This window comes from Anas acuta, chromosome 26 (genome assembly GCF_963932015.1).
Source record: "Anas acuta chromosome 26, bAnaAcu1.1, whole genome shotgun sequence".
Lineage (NCBI taxonomy): Eukaryota > Metazoa > Chordata > Aves > Anseriformes > Anatidae > Anas > Anas acuta.
Window position 1 is genome coordinate 4,246,016 of NC_089004.1, and position 22,798 is coordinate 4,268,813.

Sequence of the window (22,798 nt, forward strand, 5' to 3'; positions counted from 1 at the left end):
CCATGCAGTGTCATGAATCTGTCTTCTTCCATTTTTTCTATAGAACTGTATGGCTCTACAGATGGTCAGCCAGAAGCACTTTCATCTGCCTCAGCAAACCCGTTCAAGCCCAGTAATGTTCATGTTCAGACCCTGGTGACCTCTCAGTCAACTCCGTTAAATGCACAAGACGATACCAGCAAAGAAGATGTCATTTTTTTCTAATTGTTTCCATTTAAAGATCAGTCTTCTGACATACTGATTCAAGAACTCAGGCTCCAGTGGTCAACGTGACGTGGATGTCTTTTTATCCTCACCCCCTCTAATACTAACAAGGACCAGACCAGGATTACAGTTTTACTTTGTTGGCTTCTTTGTCAGCAGCTCAAAATGAGGGCACAGTGGTAGTAATTTGCTTTTAAATTCTCCAACCATGGAAATGTGTTGACACATAGCATGGGTGTCTAAATTCAGAGCATGTTAAAATGCTGCCATTTACTGCAATTTGCTCTCTTCGGTGTATCTACACTCTTTGTGGGCACCATCTGGTAAATTGTTGTAGTTGATAATGAATTTCCCAGATTTTTATGTAAAAAATTTTAGTAGTAAGCCCCAAAATGGCTGAGATTTTTTTAAATCCCTTTTTCACAGGTGCAAGGTCGCTGTAATGGATTATGCTCTCTCTGTGTTAACTTGTTGACTAGCAAGCCAGTCTCCTTACAGCCAGGCACGATGAATGTTGTGATACCACCTCACAGGAACCAGGCTAGCATCTCTGTTTCTTTTGTAAAGTTAGTGGAGCGCATGCTCAGTGGCCAGGTACAGTGGGAAAGACGAGGTAAGCTGCTTAAGAGTCTTCAAGGTACAAGAGCTCCACCTGCTTGTGGCTGAGGAGGGTTGAACATGCGAGAACACCCAGCAGTTACAAGACTTGGACTCGGTGCACATTTCATTGGATGTTGGCTTGCAGGAGGAAGCCTGTCCCTTTACAGACATTGAGTGGCTCTCCGGTTAGTGAGAGCAGTACAGGCTCCTAAGCAAAACTCCTGAGCTGGTTCAGACGGAACTTAGAGACCTGGATTTTGTTCCTTGCTGGAAGACATATAATAAGTGTTTGAATGCAGTAATTACTGTCTCGTTTCATCCCAAGTCTTCTGCATCTTTCGTTGGTCTGCTAACTTCTTGGGACTTTACTCCAAGTATGAGAAGATATCAAAGCTGCTGTTACTGCAGAGGCTTCTCTGCAGCACTGTAAGGAATGAAGGGAATAAGAACTGTTTTGTTTTTTATTTTTTTTAATAATAAAAAAGTGCTATTAGCTAAACCTGGGTTGGTTTAGCTGCTCACAGCTAAACCAGCTTTGATACCTCTTGTTAAATGGGTCAGTTCTTAATTATGGAATGATGATGATGTTAACAGAGCCCTGCTCAAAAGGCATTATTTCTCTTTGTAGTAATTTGCACAGTAATTTGTTGTATTCTATTACTTTGCTCTGTATCTCAGTTCTTTATTACTCACATCACTGAAGGACGTGTATTCCGATGTGTGTCAAATGTGACCAGTCAGATTGTGCGCAGGAGAAGCTGTTCAGAGGACGTTATTACGGTGTTAGAGAAATCAGAATCTCAGAGTTTAAAAACTTGGGTTAATACCTTTCAGAATGTGATTGATGGGATTATTTTGTATTTTTAACCCTGTCTGGGAGTGATTTTTAGCACAAGTGAATGGAATGCCTGATCAGTTCGTGCCAGCCTCATGGCAGTGGCTCGGAATGGCAGTTTATCAATCTCTCTTCAAACCATTGAATCAGTTACTCTCTCTCAGTGGTCAGGGCCTATGTGATGTTAGTAATGTTCTTTAAGGTAGTAACTTCACTTTGCTTGAAGGTTTTAAAATTATTGCAGTACTTACAGTGCAAGAAACATAAATTTTCAGCAGAAAATATGGAGTTTATTTCCAAGAGGTGATAATTAGGGTTGTTAGTGTCTCCAGACAAGAACTTGAAATCTCCAAACTCTCAGTTTGCTCTCAGTGCGAGAGCAAAATGATAAGCTATGAAATACTAATTCTGTCTTGGGGAGCAAGCAGTCCTTGTTGTAATGCTTCTTGGATTTAAGGGTCTTTTTGCTGAGTGATACTGGTATCAACCTGAAGCAAGGCACAGAGTTCAAAAGAGTTGTGATGTTACCTATGAGAGGAAAACTCCAAACTATGTTTTGTTATCAGACTGGTGATACTTCCCCCATCACACCTCCCCAGCAAAGTGTTACGATTAAATAGGACACACTTCACTTCAATACCAAAGTGTTGCTTGGTAAATCATGAGCCTTGCAGAGCTTACACAGGTTATCAATGTCTAGATCTGCAGAAAACAGTGTGAGGAATGTAGTCATTTTTGCATTGTTGTGATACTGTGTTGATAATGGTTAGAACATATTTCTCCATTGTATTTTTGCCTTCCTAAAACCTAGATTAAAATAGTGGGAATATCTTAAAATGAATGTAACTTCTGATCGATTCAGCAGCTCTATAGGACTGATTCTTCAGCCAGCTGATGTGGAGACTCTAGTCACCTCTGATACCCGTGTAATTCCTTCTGTAAACGTACAGCAAAGCAGCAAGAATGTACAGTATGTTCTCTCCATGCTGTGGTTTGGGCCACTCCTAGTGCAAACTCTATGCCCCCATTGCCCTAAATTACCAGTTTTTAGCAGCTTTAACCTAAAGCTAAGTTGCATCAGTGGAATAAACCACCTCAGCCAAGGAGGGAGGTCTCTGTTTAGATATTTTAAAACAATTTTTAGAAACATGTATTTGGCTCAATTTTGTGCCTGTCCTAATGTATGGGAGAGAGTGTTCTATAGACCAAAGAGGTTTATTTGGCAACGTTTTTCTTCTTACTCTGTGCAGTGAATGAATTCAGATATAGAACAGTAACATCTGGAACATATTAAGTCTGCAGTGAGGTCTCATTTCCTTTAATATGTTTTAACTTAAATGTAACTTTTAATATTCATTGTCAGCAGTGCTTTGGATAAGTTGTGGCTGTTAGCAAATGGACACGGGACCTTTACAGGCCAAGCTGTTGGTTCAGCATACCAAGAGTTCCTTGGAATACCAGTTTTCAATCTGTAACTGAGAAATTACCTTAAAAGTTACCTGTCTTCAATGCACGTCTGGCTGCAGCTAGTCTTAGGAAAGCCATTTTCACCATGAATAGAGATTGCATCATCTCAAAATCATAGAAGTGCCATACAAGGTATTTACGTGATTTCCTGTATAGTCCCCAGTTTGGAAGAGGTTTTACAAAGCTATCTCATTACTAGTGTGGAATTCACTGTATTAGAGTACGGTAAAATTATTTGTAGAAGGCTGAGGGAAGCAAGTGAAATACTTTCTCTAAATGAAGTGTGGGTCTTCACTTCTGCAAAATTGAATCTGTGAAATTGTTATTAAATCACCGTAGTTGAGTGCACTAGTTTTGGATTCTACTCAAATCTAATTTGTTGAAAAACAATTTTTCTGAGCAGATTGTATTGCAAAATAACTTCTGTATCCTGGGCTAAGTGACATGCTATTGATTCTGAGTAATATCCTTTCCATTTGACTCTTGTTTACTTCAGATAAAAGTTTCCCTTCAAGTGATATCAGAGGATTAGACAGTTCAAAACTCTGCCTCCCAGGTGCCTTTTAGCTTCTTTCTTGAGCTAGGGTGTGGAGGAAATTACAGCATGAGCTCTGAACTGCCTTCTTCTTTGCTTTGTGTCACAGCCTTAAAATCATTGTCTGTTTGTCTTGTGGTGTTGCAATGTAGAGACTGTTTCTGTGGTTCTGATTCCCAGTTTTCACTCTGGTGTAAAAGAGACTTCCTCTGTCCCTTCCCATTTGGACTGTGGTCATTTTGTATTTCAGACTGAAGATCCCTCCATATTCACTAGTACTGAGCACATCTGCCCTGTGCATGCTGTAAATGCTTTCCTAGTTTTCAGCTGTACTGTCTGTGGATTGTAGCTGTGGCATGTCCCATAAATTGAGATTGCTAATCATTTCCCAGCGTGAAGCAGCAGAATTGGTACTTCTAGAGATTCTTGCTCAGCAAGCTAATAGTATTCCTGCAAAGGTAGGGGCAATTCTAAATAAATTGCTTGCAGTTTTGTCTTTCTGAGTAATAGTCAGATGATCCTGCATACATGAGGTTTGCTGTTTGTCATTTTCATTTACAATGAAAGATGAAACTTAAACTAGGAAAGGTTTGAGAGAGATTTTTAGTTTCACTTCTACTTTCAGTTCAGCAGAATAGGAGCTAAGTCTCCCCTGGTGGTGCTCAGTGATGTTCCTGTATGTTGTGCCCCTGTGCAAGGGAATTTGGAGCGTTTTTGTTGTCTTCCCCAGCAGTTTTCACAGTTACAAGACAAAAAACTCCTTGATGCCAGATTATACGTGGTATTCTTGCCTGATCTTCTTGCTGAATAGGTTTATAAATTTAAAAAAAAAAAGCCTTTGCCTCCCCCTTCAAGGCCAGACCCAAAATCTTTGTAACAACTGGCAGCTCTTGAATATTTACCATCAGCATGATACATCAAATACCATTCGTGTGAGCTCTGGTTAGTACCATTTGTGCCATGTTTATAAATCAGCTTTTTTATATTTTTGTACTGAAAGAAATTGGAGCACTTTAGAAAAGTTTATTTCAAATTCCACTGCTGTTTGTACCTAAAAGGAAATTGTCATGGAAGTAGATCCTGTCGGCATAACTGCGTGCATGTCACTCAGAGCTGTGAACTCTCTCAATGCTATTTAGTCTTAGGTCTGGTTTCTAGGCCCACCTTGCACTGTAAAGACTTAATAAATAATCATGGTTCATGGTTAAATTGACCATTTTGTTGGGGAAGTGTTTGGGTTTGTTGTTTTTGTTTTGTTTTTTTCCTTTGTTAGGGTGTAAACATTGTAAATAGTTCCTTTACTGTTGATACTTCAGTAGCAACATCTTTGTAGTCTTATTTTATTTGTAAAGTCGATGGTTAAATGTTAATATTCTGTTGAATTGTGCACTCTTGATTAACTGTAAACTTGATCTTAGCACACCAAATGATGATTTTTACAATGACTGCAACGTTTCTCCACTGAAGGATTTCAGAGCTGCAATAGGACTGAAACCAACTTCTAGCAATAAAAAAAAAAAAAAAAAAAAAAAAAAACTGCCTTTATATATATATATACGTTAGTCGTATATGTGCTGTATGTTATATATATGTTTTGTTTTGTTTTTTTCTATTTGAACCGAAGATCAAAGCAGCAACCACTTCTCACGTGCTTCTCCTTTTCTACCCCGGACAGAAATAACCTGCCATAGGAACACTGACAGCTTTCCAAAGGAGAGGTGTTAAGTGGCTACTAATAGCTGCAGATCTTGCCAGTGAGGTGAGCACCCTAGGAAGGAATCAGCTGATCTCAAAATGTCTGAGCTCAGCATACTAGCAAAAGAGTGAACTTAACGAAGTTGCTTATATTAGCATGTACTTGCTTTGCATGGTGCCAGTCTGAGACATGCCTGGCTCTGTCCCAGACAGTATCGGTTCCCATTTGGAACAAGTATAACGAAAATAGAAACTTTCTCCCTGCTGCTTCTGCCAATTTGGCAGCCCTCGCTCGCTGTACCAGCCCATAGCCTCTGGCTGGTGCAGTGCTTCCCAGCTCCAGAGTCAGCAAGTTGTGTTTCCTGGTAAAATCCCCACTTGTGGCATACTGGCAAGCTAACCCAAGCACTGTAACCTCAAATAATTCCAGAAATCAGAACAGATGCAAAATTGGGGGGGAGAGTGGGAGAACTAGCATGGGTGTTCTCAAAGGAAGAGGTGTGATTTTTTTTTTATTTATTTTTTAATCGTTAAAATCCTGTACTGTAATCACCACTGAGGAAAACCCTCAGCCATTTCTGAGTGTGGTGGTGCAAATGATGCAGTCCGAATTGCTTTGCACAGAGTTAAGTCTTTGTGCATATCAAAGCACTTTGGAGGGCCCAGGTTCTCTGTGTACAGGAGTCAGGGGAGTAGTCTGCATTCTAGTCTGTATTTTTAAGTCTCTGAAGTGCTGTTGACATTTGTGTTGTGGCAAAAAACTGGAACTCGGAAAAACAGAAGTTTTTCTATTTTTCCACTGTATGCCAATAATGAAAAACTTCTAGGCACACCAGTGTTTGAAGTGAGACTGTCTTTGTGGGCAGTAGCAAACTGATGTTTTAGCGAACAAAGCCTTGAAACATGTATGAGCTTTTGCTTGCACTTCCTTTAACAGAAAATTTCTTACAGCTGCTTTTGCTCTGTTCAGCTTCCAAGGAACTGGGCTGCAGTGGCCACTGGAGGTCACTACCTATGTGCACTTTCAGATCTCGCTGTCTCGCTAGAGCAAGGCAAGTAACTCCATGTTCATTTCTAAACACAGTTCAGCAGCAAGACACAGAATCCAAGCATTGTCATGGGGGACAGCTGCAGGGAACAGTCTAGGGCAGGAATTATGATGAGGTGTTCCTAGAGCAGTGGATTTCTTTTCTCCCCAGTTGTAAAACGTGTGGACTCTTCTGGCAGCCGTAATAATGCCTCAGACCCGTAGGAAGAGTTCCTAATACGAACTGAGGAGCGTGGATTTGGATAGAGTAACGTGGCTACAAGGTAGCCCTGCAGCACAGATCTGCGCAGGTAACTAAACTGCCCAGCTGCAGCAGCCCAGAGCTCTGTAAGGGCATATTTAAACTCAGGATTTGCATCTGTTAGAAGCTTGGTGCTGCCGCAGCCATCAGAGCTCAAATGAGCGTGGGTGTATCTGTCTTGGGCTTCGGTTCTTGCTGCAGCAGCCAGGTAGACATTCCTTTGGTGTGCACAAACACCTTGACTGACAGCATCATCGATAACGCTGTCACTCATCTCTGATGCACGTTCTCCACTTCTCACACTGAAGGCGTGATTTCGGGATGGACGGCAATGCCTACAGAGCTGCTACTTGCTCACACCAGTCTGCCAGCAGCTCCGCCCTGCCTTGTCTCTCTTTAAGATCTGCAGCTAATTAACCCGAAACCCAAACCACATTCTTTCTATTTGGATGAATCATTCTGAGGCCATAGGCAATGACCAGCTTTATGCTAAACCTTCCTCTTTCATGTGGCTGAGACACGGCTGATGGTTCCCATACATGCATCTGAGATTCATTGGCAAGCCAGATGCTTGAGGACAAACATGCACAAAGGATATGGGCTCCATGGTGTGCTCTGACAGTGGGAATGTGCTGGTTTCTGCCTTTCCCTTTCCTCAGCCTTGTGACTCAAATCCGGTCTAATTTCTCATCCCAGAGATGGGGCCCGGCCCAAGGCTCAACAGACCAGGGATGTGGGGCCTGTCCTTGTGTGATGTCTGCATTGTTTGCTGCTTCTGGGCCCGTGGGATCTGGCAGAGGATAAAAGCTGAGCTCGCTTAGAGCTGGCAACACTGGAGTATGAGATGCGTGGTCCCTGGCTCTGGTACAGCGTTGCATGCACGAGAGACTTGAGCACGGCAGGGATCGCTTTGTTTCGGGGGTACAAGCACACAGAAGCATGAAAGCACAACATTGATGTCCCTTTCCCATGTCAGAGCAGCACTGAACAGCACCAACCTAAGAAGCAGCGTAGCTCGTGTCAGGTCAGGGCTGGCTGCGTATCGTGTGGCCAGGAGGGAGGTGGCTTGGTCTGACCGATGCTGTGTTTGGCTAGTGAGACTTGCAGGCTTTGTGCAAGGAGAGGAATGTCCCATGGAGGAGTGATGTCACTTTGTTGTTTTTTTGATTTGTTTTTCGGTCTTGAGCCTAGGATGCCCATCGTGCTGCCTTTTCAGATGTGATTGTGGGCTTGGGTCTAGCTCCTGCAGCTGGAGGGGCACAGCCACAAAGCAGGATTCTGGGCTAGGAGAAGAGGCCTGAGTTTGAACTGTGTTGAGGTTCAAAATGGGTTATATTCATTCATGAAGATTTCTGTTCCAGTAGCAAAATTAACCCCTAAACCAAATTCAGCTGCAGCCCAGTTGGCCTAAATCTTCTCGCCGTGGCACTGAAGCAGCGATCGGATTAATGCATGGAAATGTCAGACCGGGAGAACAGGTCTGTGATGTGCGGAGCTGGGACTGACGTGCGAGTGGAAAAGGTGTCTCGTTTTCCCCAGGAGCACTCCCCGCTGTGCTGGGAGCTGGTTCCTGCCAGGAGGAGGTGGAGCCGGAGGGCCAGCACGGGGCTTTCTGCCAGATGACAGAAGGATGAAGGCGATGAAACGCAGCTCCTGCTGGCTTTGTTGCCAGCAGTGGGGAGCCGCTGCAGAGCAGCCCAGCCCAGGTGTGCTTCAAGTGCTGGTTTTCCCTGAGAGGGAGTTAGCTCTAAGCGCAGTTTGAAATGAGGAAGCAATTCGTAGATGCTAGCAAAGCCTTCAGCAGAAGGGCCGCTAGTGAGTGGCCCCAGCAGTGCTGAAAATGCTGCGAGCACGGCTCAGATAACAGCCCAGCGTCAGGAGCAGAGAGCAGACAGAGCTAAGTTGCTAGAAGCAACTTTGTCCCTGGTGCAAAAGCCGGATGTGGCCGGGAGCCAACATTTATTGCTCGGCAGAATAAATAAAACAGCTGTGCTCAAATGGCCATGAATGAAACCTCAGCTCCTCTGACTTTCTGGGTAATCGGACTTTGTCCGACCTCAGGAATAGCTGTAGATGTAATAAAGGTGAAGCGGCTCCCAGCAGTTATAGGAAAGGTGCTTCCTGCTGCTTTCCAGTCCCAGCTCTGTCCTGTTCTGTGACTTTTCCCTGCCTGCGCTTGCAGGTGTGAGCCACAGCCGGGCTGGAGCTGCCCCACACCGCAGCTGCTGCATGGGGTGCTCCAGGCTGGCTTTGTAGGGCCGGCTGTGGGCTCGTCTCCCTGCAGGCTGCTGGACGAGCTTCCCGTGGGGTCGAGGCAGCCCAGCAGGAGGGAAGGGGAAAAAGCCCAGCCTGGGGGCTGAAAAGAGCAGAGGCATCAGCAAACAGGATGGAGGTGAAGTCATTTTATCTTCTTCAGCCACCACGAAGAGGGCGGCTTTTCCTTCCAGTCGTGCCAGTTCTTGCCCACACTAGCAGCTAGGGATGGCTGTGACGTTGATTTATTTAACTCTGCCTGAAATTGAATAATTGCTCACAAACCATGCTTCTGTGGCGAGACATTTGGTTGCACCTTCAGTGCCTATTTCCTCTGGCCGTGCTGATTCCTCTGCCTCACACCGCCCACCTTTAGCAGAGCTATTCCTTCCTGCTGCTGCCCCACAATTGCCTGCAGCAGGCCCAGAGCAGGCAGCACCCTGGGAGAGAAGTGGCAGCTCTTCCCTCTGCATTTTTGGGCAGTGAGGAAACCAGCTGCACTGAGGATGAGCAGGTGAGGGCAGAGAATAGCTGAAATTTTGGAGTTCTAAACAGGTTTGTGGTCCTTCAAAGCAGGAAAGCAGTGTGAGAGGTGAGCTTTTACGTGTCCTGTGTTTGTCCTGTTATCCCTCTCCTGCAGATTAAGGCTTGGACTCTCCCTCAAAGAGAGTCCTCTTTGCTAATTTTACTAAACATTTATCTCCAGTGTGGGCTAGGAGAACTTGCAGATTAAGCATACAGAACAGGCAAGGGACACAGTGAGTTTTATTCAGATTTATTAAAGAAAGTCCAGGCTAAGTAATAAACACACACAACTGCTGTATAAAAAAAAATAATAATAAATGTACAGAACTAGCCCATGGGCAAAGTACTGTCACGTGTTAAGACATTTTAGGCATCTGCCTCTGGTGCTGACTGCATTCCAAGTCACAGCTCTCATACAGCAGCACAGCCCAGAGCCTGCTGCCAGTTACTTAAGAGCTTCCTTTGTCCTTTCCAGTAAAAATATCACTTAAAATATTAAAAGAAAGAAGTACAAAACAATCCTCTGGCTCCCAGTCAGAGATCACGAGTGAGCAGACAACTTGGAAACCTCGTGCCCTCTCAAGGGACAGCACAAGCTGCCAGTCCACAGGGGCCCCTCCGTGCTTGTTCCCTCCCTGATCCGAACGAAGGGGATTTACAGAAGTGGTTCAGAGCCAAAGCTGCGCTGCCCTGAGCCCTGCTGCTGCTGCTGAGATCTGTACAAGGGCTGGCATCCAGGACAGTTCAGATTGCTGGGTAGCAGGGAGGCGCTCCTACTGCCCGTGTCTTCTGTCTGGGTCCTTGGCGAGGTACAGATGGCAAAATCAGGTGTGAAGAGAGCACTGAGATGTGCGCACTAAACCCAAGAATGCTCCTCAGGGCTCAAAACCAACAGAGAAATCTGCTATTGTGGAATGACTACTGCTTCTTCCCCTCTGCAGCCAAGAACTTTCTATAGGTGTTACAGATTATCTTATTAAACAAGTTGGTTCGGTTAGCAGATCTCTTGCAAGGGGAAAAAAAAAAGCAGGGCTCTGTGATTCACTGGCATCTTTTCTGCCAGAAGTGTCTAGGAAGGTTTAATTCCAGTTGCAAACTTTTAAAAAAGTTAATTGCTGCGTAGCAGGAAAGAAATGGCTTAAAGGGGACACCAGAGAGTAATTAGACGTGGAGAAACCCTATGTTTATATGTAGACAGGGCTTGTCTTACAGATGCAATTACCAGCCATCCTGGGACTAAATCCCAGCTATAATCTTGTTCTGGCACCAGCTCCATAGCCCTCGTGTCCCACAAGACATTTGGGTGCCACTAGCAGATTAACTGTGGCACCAGGAGGAGGAAGCTGTGCTAAAAGCAGCAGCCAGCCCCTCGTGGCACCGCACCGTCTGCCCGAGCTCCCCCCAACAGCATGTGAACACAGCGATCGTCTCAACGAGCTTTCTGTGCTTTCTGTACCAGGGACACCCAATCCTGCTCGCAGCTAGCATTCCCCAAAATCTTTGCATAGGCCAAGACTCAGGGGAAGGACTAGGACGCCAGGTTAAGTGTCTTGTTATTTATACTAATCTTCTCCCCGCGGCATCTGAGCGTCTAAAAAGATGCTCTCTCTGGCAGGGTTTTGGATCTCAAACTACCAGCCTAGAAGCACATTTCTGGAGCCGCTGCCTGCATCGAGGCTGTTCTCTAGGACAACTCCAGCCAGGATCACAGCGCATCTGCCCTTCAGAGTCCGCCCCTCACGCAGCACAGAGTTAAGGAGCAGCTCTCCGTTGGCACGCAACCATTTACCTCCCAGCTTCTCCGCAGCACCGCAGCTCAGGCAGAGAGGTACTTCCAGGTGCTGACGAAGGCAGTGGGGATCAGGGAGTAAGGCACCGTCGTGACGCTGCTCCAGGTGTCGGACGAGGGGTCGTAACAGTCCAGCGTCTTGCAGCGCTGAGCCCCGCAGTAGCCCCCCACCACGTACAGCCTGTTGCCCGACGTAACGGCGCGGCAGCTGATGCGCTTAGCGGTCACGTCCCCAAATTTGGACCACTGGAAGGTGTCACTGTGGAAGCGGTACGCGGAGCTGGCGGAGAACTCCGTGTCCCCCCCAATCACGATGATGTGGCTGCCCACCACCGCCGCGGCCGTGTAGCGCCAGGGCTGGGGGCAGCTGGCAGGCACCGTCCAGCGGTTCTGGCAGGGGTCGAAGCACTGCACCTTGGGCAGCTTCTCCTGGTTTGCGCTGGTGCCACCGAAAACAAACAGCTTCATCTTGGCCCCCACCACGGCGGCGTTGCTTACGCCCTCGCGGAGAGGGGCCACCAAGGACCATTTGTCCAGCTGGGGGTCGTAGTGCTCGACTTGCTTGAGAGAGACGGAGGGAGAGGCCGGGAAGGCGCCGCTCCCTGCCGTGTGACCCCCCACCACGTACAGACAGTTGTCCAGCTCAGCGGAGCCGTGGCCGAACCGTGCCACCAGCATGGGTGCAGCCTTCGCCCACTCGTCATGGAGGGTGTCGTAAACCCAGACATCCTTGGAGGCTCCGTTCTCGGAGCCTTTGCCACCCGTGATGTACACTTTGCACCCGATGGCGCAGGCGCTGCACTCCTTGCGAGGGCTCGGGATGTCAGCACGGGGAATGATCTCGCGGGTTTTATGATCCAGCATGTAAATCTTGTCGCACATGAAGGTCTGGCCACCGAGCAGCAGCAGGGCCTGGCTGACCTTGCGGGGCCGGGCACAGCACCCCGTGACAAGGCCGTCGTTCTGCAGGATCTTCATTTTGCATCGCACCGCGTCGGCCACGATCTCCTCCCCCAGCTTGTGGCTGGTCACCAGCTTCTCGCAGGCCACCTGCTTCCGCAGGTAGGACTCGGGGAGAAGAGCCAGGCGGACGGAGCGCAGCAGCTCCGGCAGAACTTCGTGGCGTCGGGGCAAATCGTACCGGATCCAGCCTATAACAGCTTCGTACACCAGGGTCTCGTCCTCTACCTCCAGCTCCTCGCTCTCCACCAGCTCGAGCAGCTTGTCTTTGGGCAGGCGGAGGAAATCTTCGGTCTTGCAGAGCGAGGTGAAGTTGGCCAACGCCATCCTCCAGGACAGCTCCAGCAGCCGCTCGCAGCAGTGAGCATCGGACAGCAGCAGCATGTTCAGGCAGTTCCCCGGGTAGAGGTTCTTCTCCAGGAAGTCAGCCGAAGCATCCCGAATATCCTGGAACTGCAACATGTCCCCGGCCTCCAGCAAGGACTCCGCGTTCTCCTCGTTGATCAGCACGCGGGCTGAGTAAGCGTAGTCCAGCAGCAGCTCCAGCACCTCGGGATGGAGCGAGTCGTGGAAGTTGACCTCGGCGTCCCTGCTCTCCTTCAGGCCCCCGCTGAACATCGCGTCGAAGTAGCGGCTGCAGGAGGCCAGCACGGCGCGGTGGCAGTGGAAGGCCTGGTTCCCGGCGCGCAGCACCACGTCGGTGAAGAGGTGCCGCTTGCGGAGCAGGTTCAGGTGGGTGAGGAGGCTGTCGGCGTGGCCCGGCTTGTGGAAGAGCTGGATGTTCATGGAGCCGGAGCTCGAGCGGGATTTCCGGTTCTCGTGGCTGCTCACGGACATGGTGGGGAGGCTGCTCCGCGGCGGATAACCGGAGAGGGACCGGGGAGAGAGGGGGGGGGGGTCAGCGGCGAGGCTCGGACACCTCCGGGTGCAGCTGAGCGGGGGCAGCGCGGTGCCCGGCGACCGGGGACCCCAACGGGGACGGAGCACGGGGCTTGCCGCGTCCCGAACGGGTGGCGCTGGGCAGTCCCGGTGTGTTCCCGGTGCTCCCCCTTCCCCCGGTGCCGCTCCTTACCGGCCTCAGCCCCGGAGCCGCCTCCGCCCTCCGCGCCCGCCGCCCCGCTACTGCCGCCGCGCCCCGCAGCCGCCGCGTGGCCGCCCCGCCGCAGGCCCCGCCCCCCCCGCGGCGGAGCAGCCAATCAGCGGCCGCCGGCGCCCGCGGCTCGTTCTTTGTGAATGAGAGCCCCGCACCGGGCGCGCGCGTGCGCCACGCGTTAACCCTTTCCTTCCCGGCGCCCTCCTATGTAGTAGGGTGACGCCAGGCAGCGCTGCCCCCACCTCTCTCCCCCCCCACTGCACCCGCACCCTTGGGCCAGCAGCACCCCTCCCTTCCGCAGCAGGCTTCCAGCAAACCCGGGGAGGGGAGCGGCACGCCAGATCTGCCAGCCATAAAGCGCGGCTGCGGCTTTGTTGGTTGTCGCCCTGCCATAAAGGGGCCATAAAGCTGGAGCCACGATTCTGAGCCGTTATCAGCCACCCGCGCTATCTGCCCGCGGCCTTTCGCATCGCGGCTTGCTGACAAAGTGAGGTCATGGCCGGAACGAACCATCCCTGCTCAGCAAATGTTTCCTGCGGGGGGGCAAAGCAAGAGCTGAGTAGGGCTGAGGGACGTAACAGCAAAAAGCAGCGGCAGGTTCCCAAGAGGATCAGTTCTGCCCTCGTTAAACCTCGTGCAAAAAAGATAAAGTCAGCTGCAGCAAGTGCTGCCACGGAGTCAGCAGCTAGCAGCCGCCACCAAGAGGTGCTTAAACACTGTGGGTGATTTGGGAGCAAAATGGCTCAACAGGACAGCAATAGGTTCAGACAGCCCCACAGCCGAGAACCTCCTGGGCTTTATTTAATGTCCACAGCTTAAAGCTGTGTGACAACACAAAGTGCATAACACAAGTGCACTTAAGCCAGTTTACAGCACCCTTTCGCTACATTAAAAGCATAATTTGTTTTTACTACTTCTGCATCAGAGGCGGTTTGCATAGGCACAGTTGTTTTGTGTTTTAAATCACTGTAACTACACCTTGTCCCATGCTGAGCAGCACAGCATGTCCCGAAGGAGTGGTTTAACCAGGTTTCAAACGCACGCATATAGGATCTGACAGATTTAAAAAAAAAAAACTGCTATGTCACAGCTGGTGACATCTGAGGACAGGACTGAGCAACAGCCACAGCTGCCTGTAAGCAGCCGTGCCCAGGTGCTCCACCCGTTTTGAGGCAAGACCTGCAGTGTGATTACAGAAAGAGCCTTTTCCAGATAATAGCTGCCAGCAAGCTGAGTCGTGCTGCAAGCGGACACCTGCAAATCTGCCACCAACTCCTGAGTGAAGTCAGACACCCCCTGTGGCAGAACTAGCATTTAGCAGGGTGAAGGTCCAGATAAACAACCAAGCAGGGCAGCAAGGACAGGGCAAAGGATAAAGAGTATCAAGGCCTTGCTATGCTCTTTGAACATTGGTAGCAGAGAGTTTCCCTTGTCCATGCCGAAAAAAAAATAGCTAAACGTACTGGAAAGGTGGTCTGTGTGGAACTAAGGCACATGGAGCACAAACACTGCTCGGACTAAGCAGAACTGTTTTCAAAAGATGCAGCTATGTGAAAAGCTGAAGCAGTCAGGTGCTTTGAATTATTCTGCCAGAAGAAAGGCGGGTAGCAGATGGTCTCTGCCTGCCCTTGGGGGTGCTGCAGCTAACACAGCACAAACGTGTTTTGTTGCCTAGAAACAGTTTGGGGCTTTCTACAGCCAGATAAATAACATTTGTCTAGTTATCAAAAGTAACGATGACTCAAGGCCACTTTTGAAGCATTCATCTCATTTATTATTGGCACTGCTTAGAAATATGACTGTAAAACACATTCTTGCATTGGTTTGACCAGTCCTTTCAAAAGTGATTAATAGATTTGTTTCTTTTTTTAAGAAGTCAGTTGGCTCTTACAGAGCTCGGTGGAAGAGCTCCACCCGGTGGCCTTCCACAAAGGCACAGCTGAAGCCTCTGCACTTTTTTTTGCATGTTCTGGTTTAACTGAGAAGTCTCAATTCACAGTATTTATTCATAAATGAGTAACAGAGGCTGGAAGAGAGCTCAGTAAGGCATTGCTAACAGCTGGTGTTTCTTTCCCGTATCACCTCTACAGAAACACAACTGTCATAAATTAAACAGCCCACAACCCAGCAGCCTCCCTCTGCCACCTGCTCCTCTTTGTGCTTTGGGCATCTGCTCTGAGCTCAAGCACCAAAATATCTGACAGAGAAGCTTCTGTGACAAAGGTCCCCTCCCTGGCTCAGATGAGGCACCAAGTGCTGAGCCTGGGGCTTGAACTCGCAGAATCCATCCCTGGGAAGTTTTGAGTAAAAGAACCGTGGCCATTTCTCCACCAAACACTGACTTTGTGCTCTTTTAAAGGAGAGAAGACCAGAGGATTGCATTTGCCTTTTGAAGTACAGGATGGAAGTGAGTACAACTTTCTTCCTCTATGTCGTCAACCCTATGAGATTTCTCGATTTTCAGAGGATTAACCTGAAAGATTTCTCTGATGAAGAGTAATAAAATGTGTTAACCATATGTGATCCTCTCGGTAACAGGGATCTCGATTACAGTCTCAATTACAGGATGCACAGAATTACAATCATCAATAGCCAGGAAAGTTAAAATACACCCTGCCTCAATAAACACATTTTTACCATCTAAAAACTGGGCTCCAGAGGCTTAATGTGGCTCATGCAGCTCCAGAATTACTCTCTCTAGATGCCTGGTAGATACCAATCAGGGAAGAGACGGTCCCAAGGAGCCCTACTAACCACGGCGGAAACTGCCCAGCCCAAAGAAATCCTGGTGGCAGCCAGTGGATGGCATTGGAGAGATCTGCCATGTTACTGACGATGCTCAGAACTTCACTCTTCACTTGGGCTTTCATTTTCTTTCGATCCTGTGGTGAAGATGTACTGTTGAAAGCAAGAATAGTGTTAGTAAGAGCCCAGAGCATAATAACAGTTAATGATGGCTCATAAATGAGAATAAAAATATTTGGGTTGAAACAGATGTAAAGCCAAGAAGTCCTACCACTTCTGCTGCCTCAGTTTCTTTCTTAACCGGCACAAAATTCTCAAGGATCTGAAAACAAACAGATTGAAAGTTATTTCTCCTGTAGCATGGAAGGGGAGAACTTTACTTTAGCGTTAACCTCATCCGTGAGCATCTCAGGGGAGAGGCGCCTTCGTTTCATCCCGCTCCCCAGCCGGCCTTACCGCAGGATGCCCAGGAGCAGGGACAAACCCCAGAGCCTGGTGCTCGCCTCCCACCACTTGCTCGAGCTGGCGGGGACGATGCCGGCGTCGGCCGCCCAAGCGACATGCTCGCAGGGGTAGTAGAGCTGGTCGGCCACGTTGCAGAGCACCGAGAGCCCGCGCACCACAGCGTCCTCGTCCTGTGGGGAGCACGGCGGCCACACCTTGACACCCGCAGCCCACCCGGGGCTGCTCCCAGCACTCCCACCGCCACCCTGCGCTCACCTTGGGCCCCAACCCGTAGCCGTGGCTGTAGCTGAGCATGGCGAGGTCGTCGAAGAGCCGCAGGACGGTGCGGCAGTGGCTGAGCTGCGCTGACACGGCCAGGAGGCTCCGGGACAGCCCCGCTGCGGGGCTCTGCCGCCCTCCCAGCGCCCCGCCAGCCAGCTGGCAGCCATAGCAGAGAGCGCGGACCTGCGGGGGCACAGCCCGGTGAGGAACAACCGGGATCGGATCGGACCCGGCCCGGCCGCCCCCCCCCCCCCCCGCCACTCACCGCCCGGTCCCGGCCTCGGTAGGACTCGAGCGCGGCGACCAGGCCGCAGAGCCCCCCCGCCGCCGCCATGGCAACGCTTCCGGGTTGGGCCGCGCGGGGCAGGCCGGGAACATGGCGCCGCGGGGCCGTCGCCATGGTGACGGGGCCTAGTGGCTGCAGGGCTCCGTCGAAGCCTTCGTGAAGGGATGGCGGCCCCATGCCCTCCCTCAGCCCCCAGCACGGGGGTTTCCGTCCCGCAGGGATCCCGCCTGCAGCTGGGAGCTGGTTGTAGAGTCCCCGAGGAGGCCGGTCGGCCGTTTTCTCACGTTCAGTTCCCCCCTTTCTGGGGGGTTCACCGGCCGGCGCCGGCCGTGCAGCCCCGCAGCGGGGATGTGCTGAACCAGAGGCTGGCTGTGGGCAGGGAGCTGTGCTCCGAGACGCGCCTCGCCTTTCCAGAGAAGCCCCTGGAGCCGGTCGTCCCCATTGTGCCCCCAGCATCATGCGTCCGCATGCACGCAGACCCCCGCATCCGGGTCCTCACCTCAACGACAAGGGAGAACTACCCCTGTCCTGATGTGTCCCCCCAGAGACCTGCCCTTCCCAAAGCCCAGGAGAGGAGCGATAATGTTCTTTGTGGAGACAGAGAGAAAATAAGGCTCCCTCCGTCTGTCTACACCTTCTCATATCCAGCACACGAGATCCAACCTGTTGCCAGGGCACGGCATGTGTACAGGGGTGAGTTGTCCTCACAGTCTAAAGGGCTGCGGGGATTTTTGGTGGCATGGCTCAGAGGCACGCTGCAAATAATTAAAGCTGTTACAACGATTTGGGTATTTTCCTTTCTGATTTCATAGCTGAATAAATCAACCTGATGCTCGTAAAACAGGTTTATTTGTGCTAACTAGAGCCACTCACCAGCCAAGCTTTTCCAGCAGAGAACATCTTTGCTCACTGTAGCCTCAGATGTTGCAGTTCTCAGACGTTGCAGTTCTCACACCAAACCTGCATCACTTCTGATGCACCACATCCACATTCTGCAATCTTGCAATTCACCTTGTTGCAATCTGGTGTTCGTCATTTTGCTGTTTAACTATACTAAATTTATTCAGGAGTATGAAAATGCTAAAAGAGCAGCTGCCTTGCAATTGTAACTTCAATATCACAAATATTTCCTTACAGATGTAAATATAGCATTTTTAGAAATAACACCATTCATTTCCCCTTCTGGCTGTTTGGCAGGATGTCCTATTAAAGGGGATGGACAATCCTATTACCACACTTCTTATCAAGCACAGTTTAAAGGTGAATGGAGTCCACCTGTAAAGCCAAGTGAAAAGGTAACAATGAATTTGAGGAGGACCAGGACACAGTTAAAGGACAGCACGTTGCCTTGTTGAATTCTGTACTGAAAGGGGTGAGATTTATGCATGTGAAAATCAGAGGGATGGAAAGGCAGAGATGGGAAACACGGGGATTGTGCTTTAAGCAGCAGTTCTGTAGCTCTGTTGGCTTCCCTTCAGCACATGTCTCGTATTAAATTTGGGGATCCAAGAAGCAGTGGATCTGTGAGTGAGCAGAAACATGCCTACACTGTTCCAGACAAGAGAAAGCACAGGTATTCAGCAGGATAGCCTGTCAGGCATCTCCAGGAGCTGCTCCTTCTGATGAACATTGCTATTTAAGTAGCTCATATCTGATATCTTGCAGGGTCTACGACAAGGAGCGTGCTGTCTTCCAGATCCACCACACAAACCTGCAGCTAGGGGATGGTTGCACCAGATTTTCCACGTCAACGTCAGAGCTCTTCCCAGTACACAATCTAGGTAGGGTAAGTCTGTGACATAGAGACAATGCACAGACTGCTGCTGATGTTTATAACCAGATGAACAGTGGGTTTTATCACTTGTTCTTAATGATATAATTATAAAAAGATACAATACATGGGTATTGTATGTATACAATTGTATATTTCTAATGTTTTATAATTTTTGTGTACTCAGTACCAGTATCCTCACTGTGAGGTTCAGTTTCATCCTCACCCTACTTCCCTGGCTGGTTAAATAGCTGTATTTATTCCTGTGCTTTATTGCATTTGGAGAAACTGCTGTAGCTATAAATCATTCAGAGGATGGAGTTTCTCTGACATCTTTCATTCTTGCCTTTGCCAGAGCCTGTAACTATTGCTCGTCCAAACAGAAATGCCTCATCCATCCCCAGAGGCGACGAAGATCCTGAGAACCTTGCGCTAGCAAGAATGACTACGACGCAGTTCTTCTACCCAGAGGTCTGTTCCCAGCTTTGCAGGTGATTCTCTGGTGGAGAATCTCTCTTTTTTAATGCACACTCTTCTGGCATCTCCTTAGGCCAATATTGTCTCTTCTCCCCTTTCCACACTGGGTGGCAATCCTAGACTCTGGGCTGCATGAGTCTAATGTGAAAATCTACATGAGTGATGTGAAACAGGGCACCTCTCCCAGCTACAGCCCATTTCTGTTAAAGCCAGCTCTTGTGTTCTCTAGACTGGCAGGTGGAACTTCTCACCAAAGCCTGACTTGCTACTGCAGAAACACCAAAGCAGCATCTGCTTAGGAGCTGACCGTTCAGGCTCCTGTTACTTCAGCACAACGCAGCAGTCAGACTACCAGCCACCACAACAGACCCAGAGGGTGACAGGAGGCAAGAATCAACGTGACAGCCACATCCCCTTCGACTACCACAGTAAGATTAAGTTGCTCAGACTGTCGTGGTGCTGGAAGTCTTGCTTACCCATCACCTTGATGCCTGTGCCAGCCGTGGTCATTCACTGTTATCATACAGCAATTGTTGGCATATTCAGATGGTGACATGAGTGATTTCTGGGACATGAACCCGTGGCTTGACCTTTCTCCCTTGCTATGTTTGTGTTTTGAAGTTGCCTTGTTTTTGTACTCGGGCGAGGAAGGAAAGGATTTGAATCAAAAGCTTTTGCAACCTCAGGAAGAGATACAGTTAGAGCTGGTCGTGGGAGGCATTAAGAAAATCCTCCTGGCATTGCCTCCTCTTTCTGATGGCCAGTATTCTGCAGCTGAGAGAGGTCCCTTCACACCATGTATCTGTTTTTAATCCATTTGTTTTACTAGATGTGGAACAGATCACAGCGGCAACTGCTGTTTTCATTGGCCACATAACTACTAGATGGAATGATATTCCTGTATCTTCCATGTGAATTTCTTAATTTATCTCCTCACTCTGAGAACTGTCTGACTGCAGTTGTATGCTGGCCAAAGGTTTTCAGTGAAGTACTGACAGCAAAGTCTGTCTTTGCCTCTCGTTAGTGGAAATGCATGCAGATCTGTGACTGCAAGTCAAACTGCAACGTTTTCTGATGTTGCTTCCTAATTTACTGGCTTGAGTTTTCTTTTTACTTCAATCTGTGAGCAGATGAAAGTCCTGTCACAACCACGCAGGCCATGCTGGTCCCACACAGACAGCAGAAACGACAACTCTCTGAAGACATGCTACAGCAGGTACAGCATTAATAGGTTTGCGTTTACCACGGGCAGGTTAGGGAAGCAGGATTACACAAAGCGAAGCTGTAGCCGCCCCATTAACATCATCAGATTTGATGTGTGCTCTTGAGCCATTTAAAATGGGACAGTCATGCATCAAATCCTGTCTGTATCCAGTCTTTAGAAAACGCGCTGTGGGGAGCAAAGTTGGAGCTGAGAAAATCTTTGAAGGGAGGGGAGGGACAGGTGACTAAGACCTAAGCCAAGGGAGGGGAACGCTGGAGGGAGGGGGAAGGTGCTTTTGGTCCTCCCAGAGGATCAGAAGGGGAAAATCTCAGGCATAAATTAACATGTCCAGAAGTGTCCAGTCAGGGTAATGTCTCTGCACCAGCACCAGAGATGACTGAGCATCAGCCACAGAGAGAGGACGCAGGAAGGCAGAGGCTTCAGCTGCTCAGGGGGACAACCCTCCAGGCAACCACTATGGGGCTCAGATTTAGGGGCTGCCAGTTTCCACGTTACCACCTGCCTCTTCCCCAGCTCTGTGCCCCCTCACTGAAAGCCCTTCTGTCTCCTCAGATGAAATGCTCACACTTGGTGCTACCCTGGAGGGCGCAGGACCTCTTCAGCACAGAGCAGAAGGATGCGTTCACACCTAAGTACAGAGGCCCAGCAGAAATCCAAACGGGAGACTCCCAAGTGAGCCGTGTCCCACTGGGGACCCTGAAAGGATACTGCCCCCGGAGGAAGGTGGTCTTCGCACCATGATGTTCCCCCTTTCTCGCTGACTGCCCGGGACTTCCTGCGCTATCGACTGCCTCTGTGTTGTTTTACCTAGCTCTTCTGGTGCCCTGCTTTTGGCCCACCTGTGTGTTATTACAGGTAACATTTATTTCAAGAGTTGAATGAGGACACAAGGTGTTGTGACAACAAGAATAAACATCTGGGGATCAGCCCAAAGACATGGGTGACACATTTCTGTGGGTTGCAAGACCCACAGAGTGCCTCCGGGCAGGTGCTGGGGCAGGAGGGAGCAGGTGGGGTAGGGGAAGCTCAGAGGAAGGGCAAGAGATCAGAGGCACTGTCAGGGCTGTTTGTGGGCTGGAATCTTCCCTTGTTATCTGTTTAGATTTTGGTGTCAAGGCCTGAAACCAAAGGTCAGTGAACAGTAGGACAGAGAGGTAGCCCTCCCCAGCTTATGATGAGTGGGCTGTTTTCCTAGCGACGAGCAGTGTATTTTTGTTGAGTTGATAGCTCACGTGGATTTCCTGAATGCTGAGCTTGCACTAACTCTGTTTGGGCTGTAGATATTTTGAAGCTGGATCCGTGTGGGGCGGTCAGCTCCCTCCCCTGGGAGGCCAAGTGAGCAGGGTCAGCTGGTGCCTTGTCACAGCTGCCACTTTACAAGCTCGTCTTGGCCTTTTGATGCAGACAGACTTGATTCATGTGTGCTGCAAACCAACACCGAAGCATTTGAGCAGGCGTTACTGAATCATTTCCAATCGCTGCGTTCTGTACGTAAGCAGGGGCTGGGCCCACAACCCCCTTGTGTTTTCCTCTTGGGATTTGACTCTGCTTCTCTTGGGAAAGGGACATTCTGTGCTCCACACGTACTTCACAGAAGCTGCACACTCAAGCCTTGCAAATTCCCACAGGCACCTCACATCGGTGTCTTACACTGGTAGGTTGCAAACACCTCGATTCAAACACCTAGATTGCATCACTTGGTGTAGTAACAGGGACTTGCATATGCCATGGGTCTGCCCCATAGCTTTTACGTGACCCTGAGGTGGCATTGCCACCAACTGCACTACTGCAGGAACAGCCGTGGGTCACTGGGGTTGTTCCATGGTGAACATCAGCCATGTGGTGGTCCCAGCTGGCTGGGGAGCTGCTGCTGAGAGGACCCTGGGGTTGGTTACTTTTTTTTTTTTTTTTTTTTTCACATGGATTTTGATGCAATTTCAGGCACAGAAAGCAAAGCTGGCTTTTGGGGTAAGGGCCTTGGCTTTCTAAACTCCTCTCCATCCACTTCCAGAAATGCCTCAGGGATGCCTGAATTTGGGAATGCCAAACAGCCTTTCTGTGCTCCCCCCAGTGACATGAAAGCTGCCAGCGCGGCTGGTGCTGCGTGACAGCTCCCTGCGGACGGAGCCACCAGCACGTACCAGTGGCACATCAACAGTGTCTGTGACTCAGAGATAAGACAACGTCTGACGTTGTTGCTCCTTCGGCTTAAAAACGCGTCACTCGCCTCCACGGCCCCCTCCTCGGCGCTGCACCAGCCTCACACACAGGGTCAGCACTAAAACATCACCATGAAACGGGGTCTCAGTCCAACCTTGGCAGA

The 22,798-nt window shown here is 49.5% G+C and overlaps 4 protein-coding genes across 9 annotated transcripts in view; 2 read left to right on the top strand and 2 right to left on the bottom strand.

The window, feature by feature from the left end:
* The window catches only part of ARHGEF18 (Rho/Rac guanine nucleotide exchange factor 18), a 49,222-nt gene extending 44,045 nt beyond the window's left edge, over nt 1-5,177 (top strand). For all 6 annotated transcript variants that reach the window (XM_068661426.1, XM_068661425.1, XM_068661424.1 and 3 more), the window contains one exon: nt 44-5,177. In XM_068661426.1, coding sequence (XP_068517527.1) covers nt 44-204 — 161 coding nt within the window. In that variant the 3' untranslated portion in view covers nt 205-5,177. The remainder of the gene's footprint in view (nt 1-43) is intronic.
* A 4,460-nt stretch (nt 5,178-9,637) lies between these two features.
* Nucleotides 9,638-13,397, bottom strand: LOC137845067 (ectoderm-neural cortex protein 1-like). Its single transcript, XM_068661910.1, has one exon. It carries the CDS (start codon nt 12,987-12,989, stop codon nt 11,220-11,222), a length of 1,770 nt encoding a protein of 589 aa, XP_068518011.1. The 5' UTR covers nt 12,990-13,397; the 3' UTR covers nt 9,638-11,219.
* Nucleotides 13,398-14,996: 1,599 nt separating this feature from the next.
* PEX11G (peroxisomal biogenesis factor 11 gamma) lies at nt 14,997-17,194 on the bottom strand. The gene is made up of 5 exons (XM_068661913.1): nt 16,982-17,194; nt 16,711-16,899; nt 16,447-16,625; nt 16,262-16,312; nt 14,997-16,143 (listed from the first exon to the last, which is right to left on the bottom strand). Exons 1-5 carry the CDS (start codon nt 17,177-17,179, stop codon nt 15,918-15,920), a joined length of 843 nt encoding a protein of 280 aa, XP_068518014.1. The 5' UTR covers nt 17,180-17,194; the 3' UTR covers nt 14,997-15,917.
* A 618-nt stretch (nt 17,195-17,812) lies between these two features.
* On the top strand, nt 17,813-22,619 carry SAXO5 (stabilizer of axonemal microtubules 5). Its single transcript, XM_068661914.1, has 8 exons — nt 17,813-18,297; nt 18,481-18,575; nt 18,668-18,783; nt 19,129-19,244; nt 19,480-19,678; nt 20,381-20,466; nt 21,028-22,129; nt 22,487-22,619. Exons 2-7 carry the CDS (start codon nt 18,484-18,486, stop codon nt 21,214-21,216), a joined length of 798 nt encoding a protein of 265 aa, XP_068518015.1. The 5' UTR covers nt 17,813-18,297; nt 18,481-18,483; the 3' UTR covers nt 21,217-22,129; nt 22,487-22,619.
* The last annotated feature ends 179 nt before the right edge of the window (nt 22,620-22,798 follow it).

What these genes read in the sequence shown, in the direction of transcription:
- LOC137845067 (XM_068661910.1), bottom strand. Translation starts at nt 12,989, where the DNA reads ATGTCCGTGAGCAGCCACGAGAACCGGAAATCCCGCTCGAGCTCCGGC.
- PEX11G (XM_068661913.1), bottom strand. Translation starts at nt 17,179, where the DNA reads ATGGGGCCGCCATCCCTTCACGAAGGCTTCGACGGAGCCCTGCAGCCA. An exon ending in ACCGAGGCCGGGACCGGGCG is followed by an intron (nt 16,900 to 16,981) that starts GTGAGTGGCGGG and finishes GTGCCCCCGCAG; the next exon opens with GTCCGCGCTCTCTGCTATGG. An exon ending in GCTACGGGTTGGGGCCCAAG is followed by an intron (nt 16,626 to 16,710) that starts GTGAGCGCAGGG and finishes TGCTCCCCACAG; the next exon opens with GACGAGGACGCTGTGGTGCG.
- SAXO5 (XM_068661914.1), top strand. Translation starts at nt 18,484, where the DNA reads ATGTCTCGTATTAAATTTGGGGATCCAAGAAGCAGTGGATCTGTGAGT. An exon ending in CTTCCCAGTACACAATCTAG is followed by an intron (nt 18,784 to 19,128) that starts GTAGGGTAAGTC and finishes TGCCTTTGCCAG; the next exon opens with AGCCTGTAACTATTGCTCGT. An exon ending in CATCCCCTTCGACTACCACA is followed by an intron (nt 19,679 to 20,380) that starts GTAAGATTAAGT and finishes ATCTGTGAGCAG; the next exon opens with ATGAAAGTCCTGTCACAACC.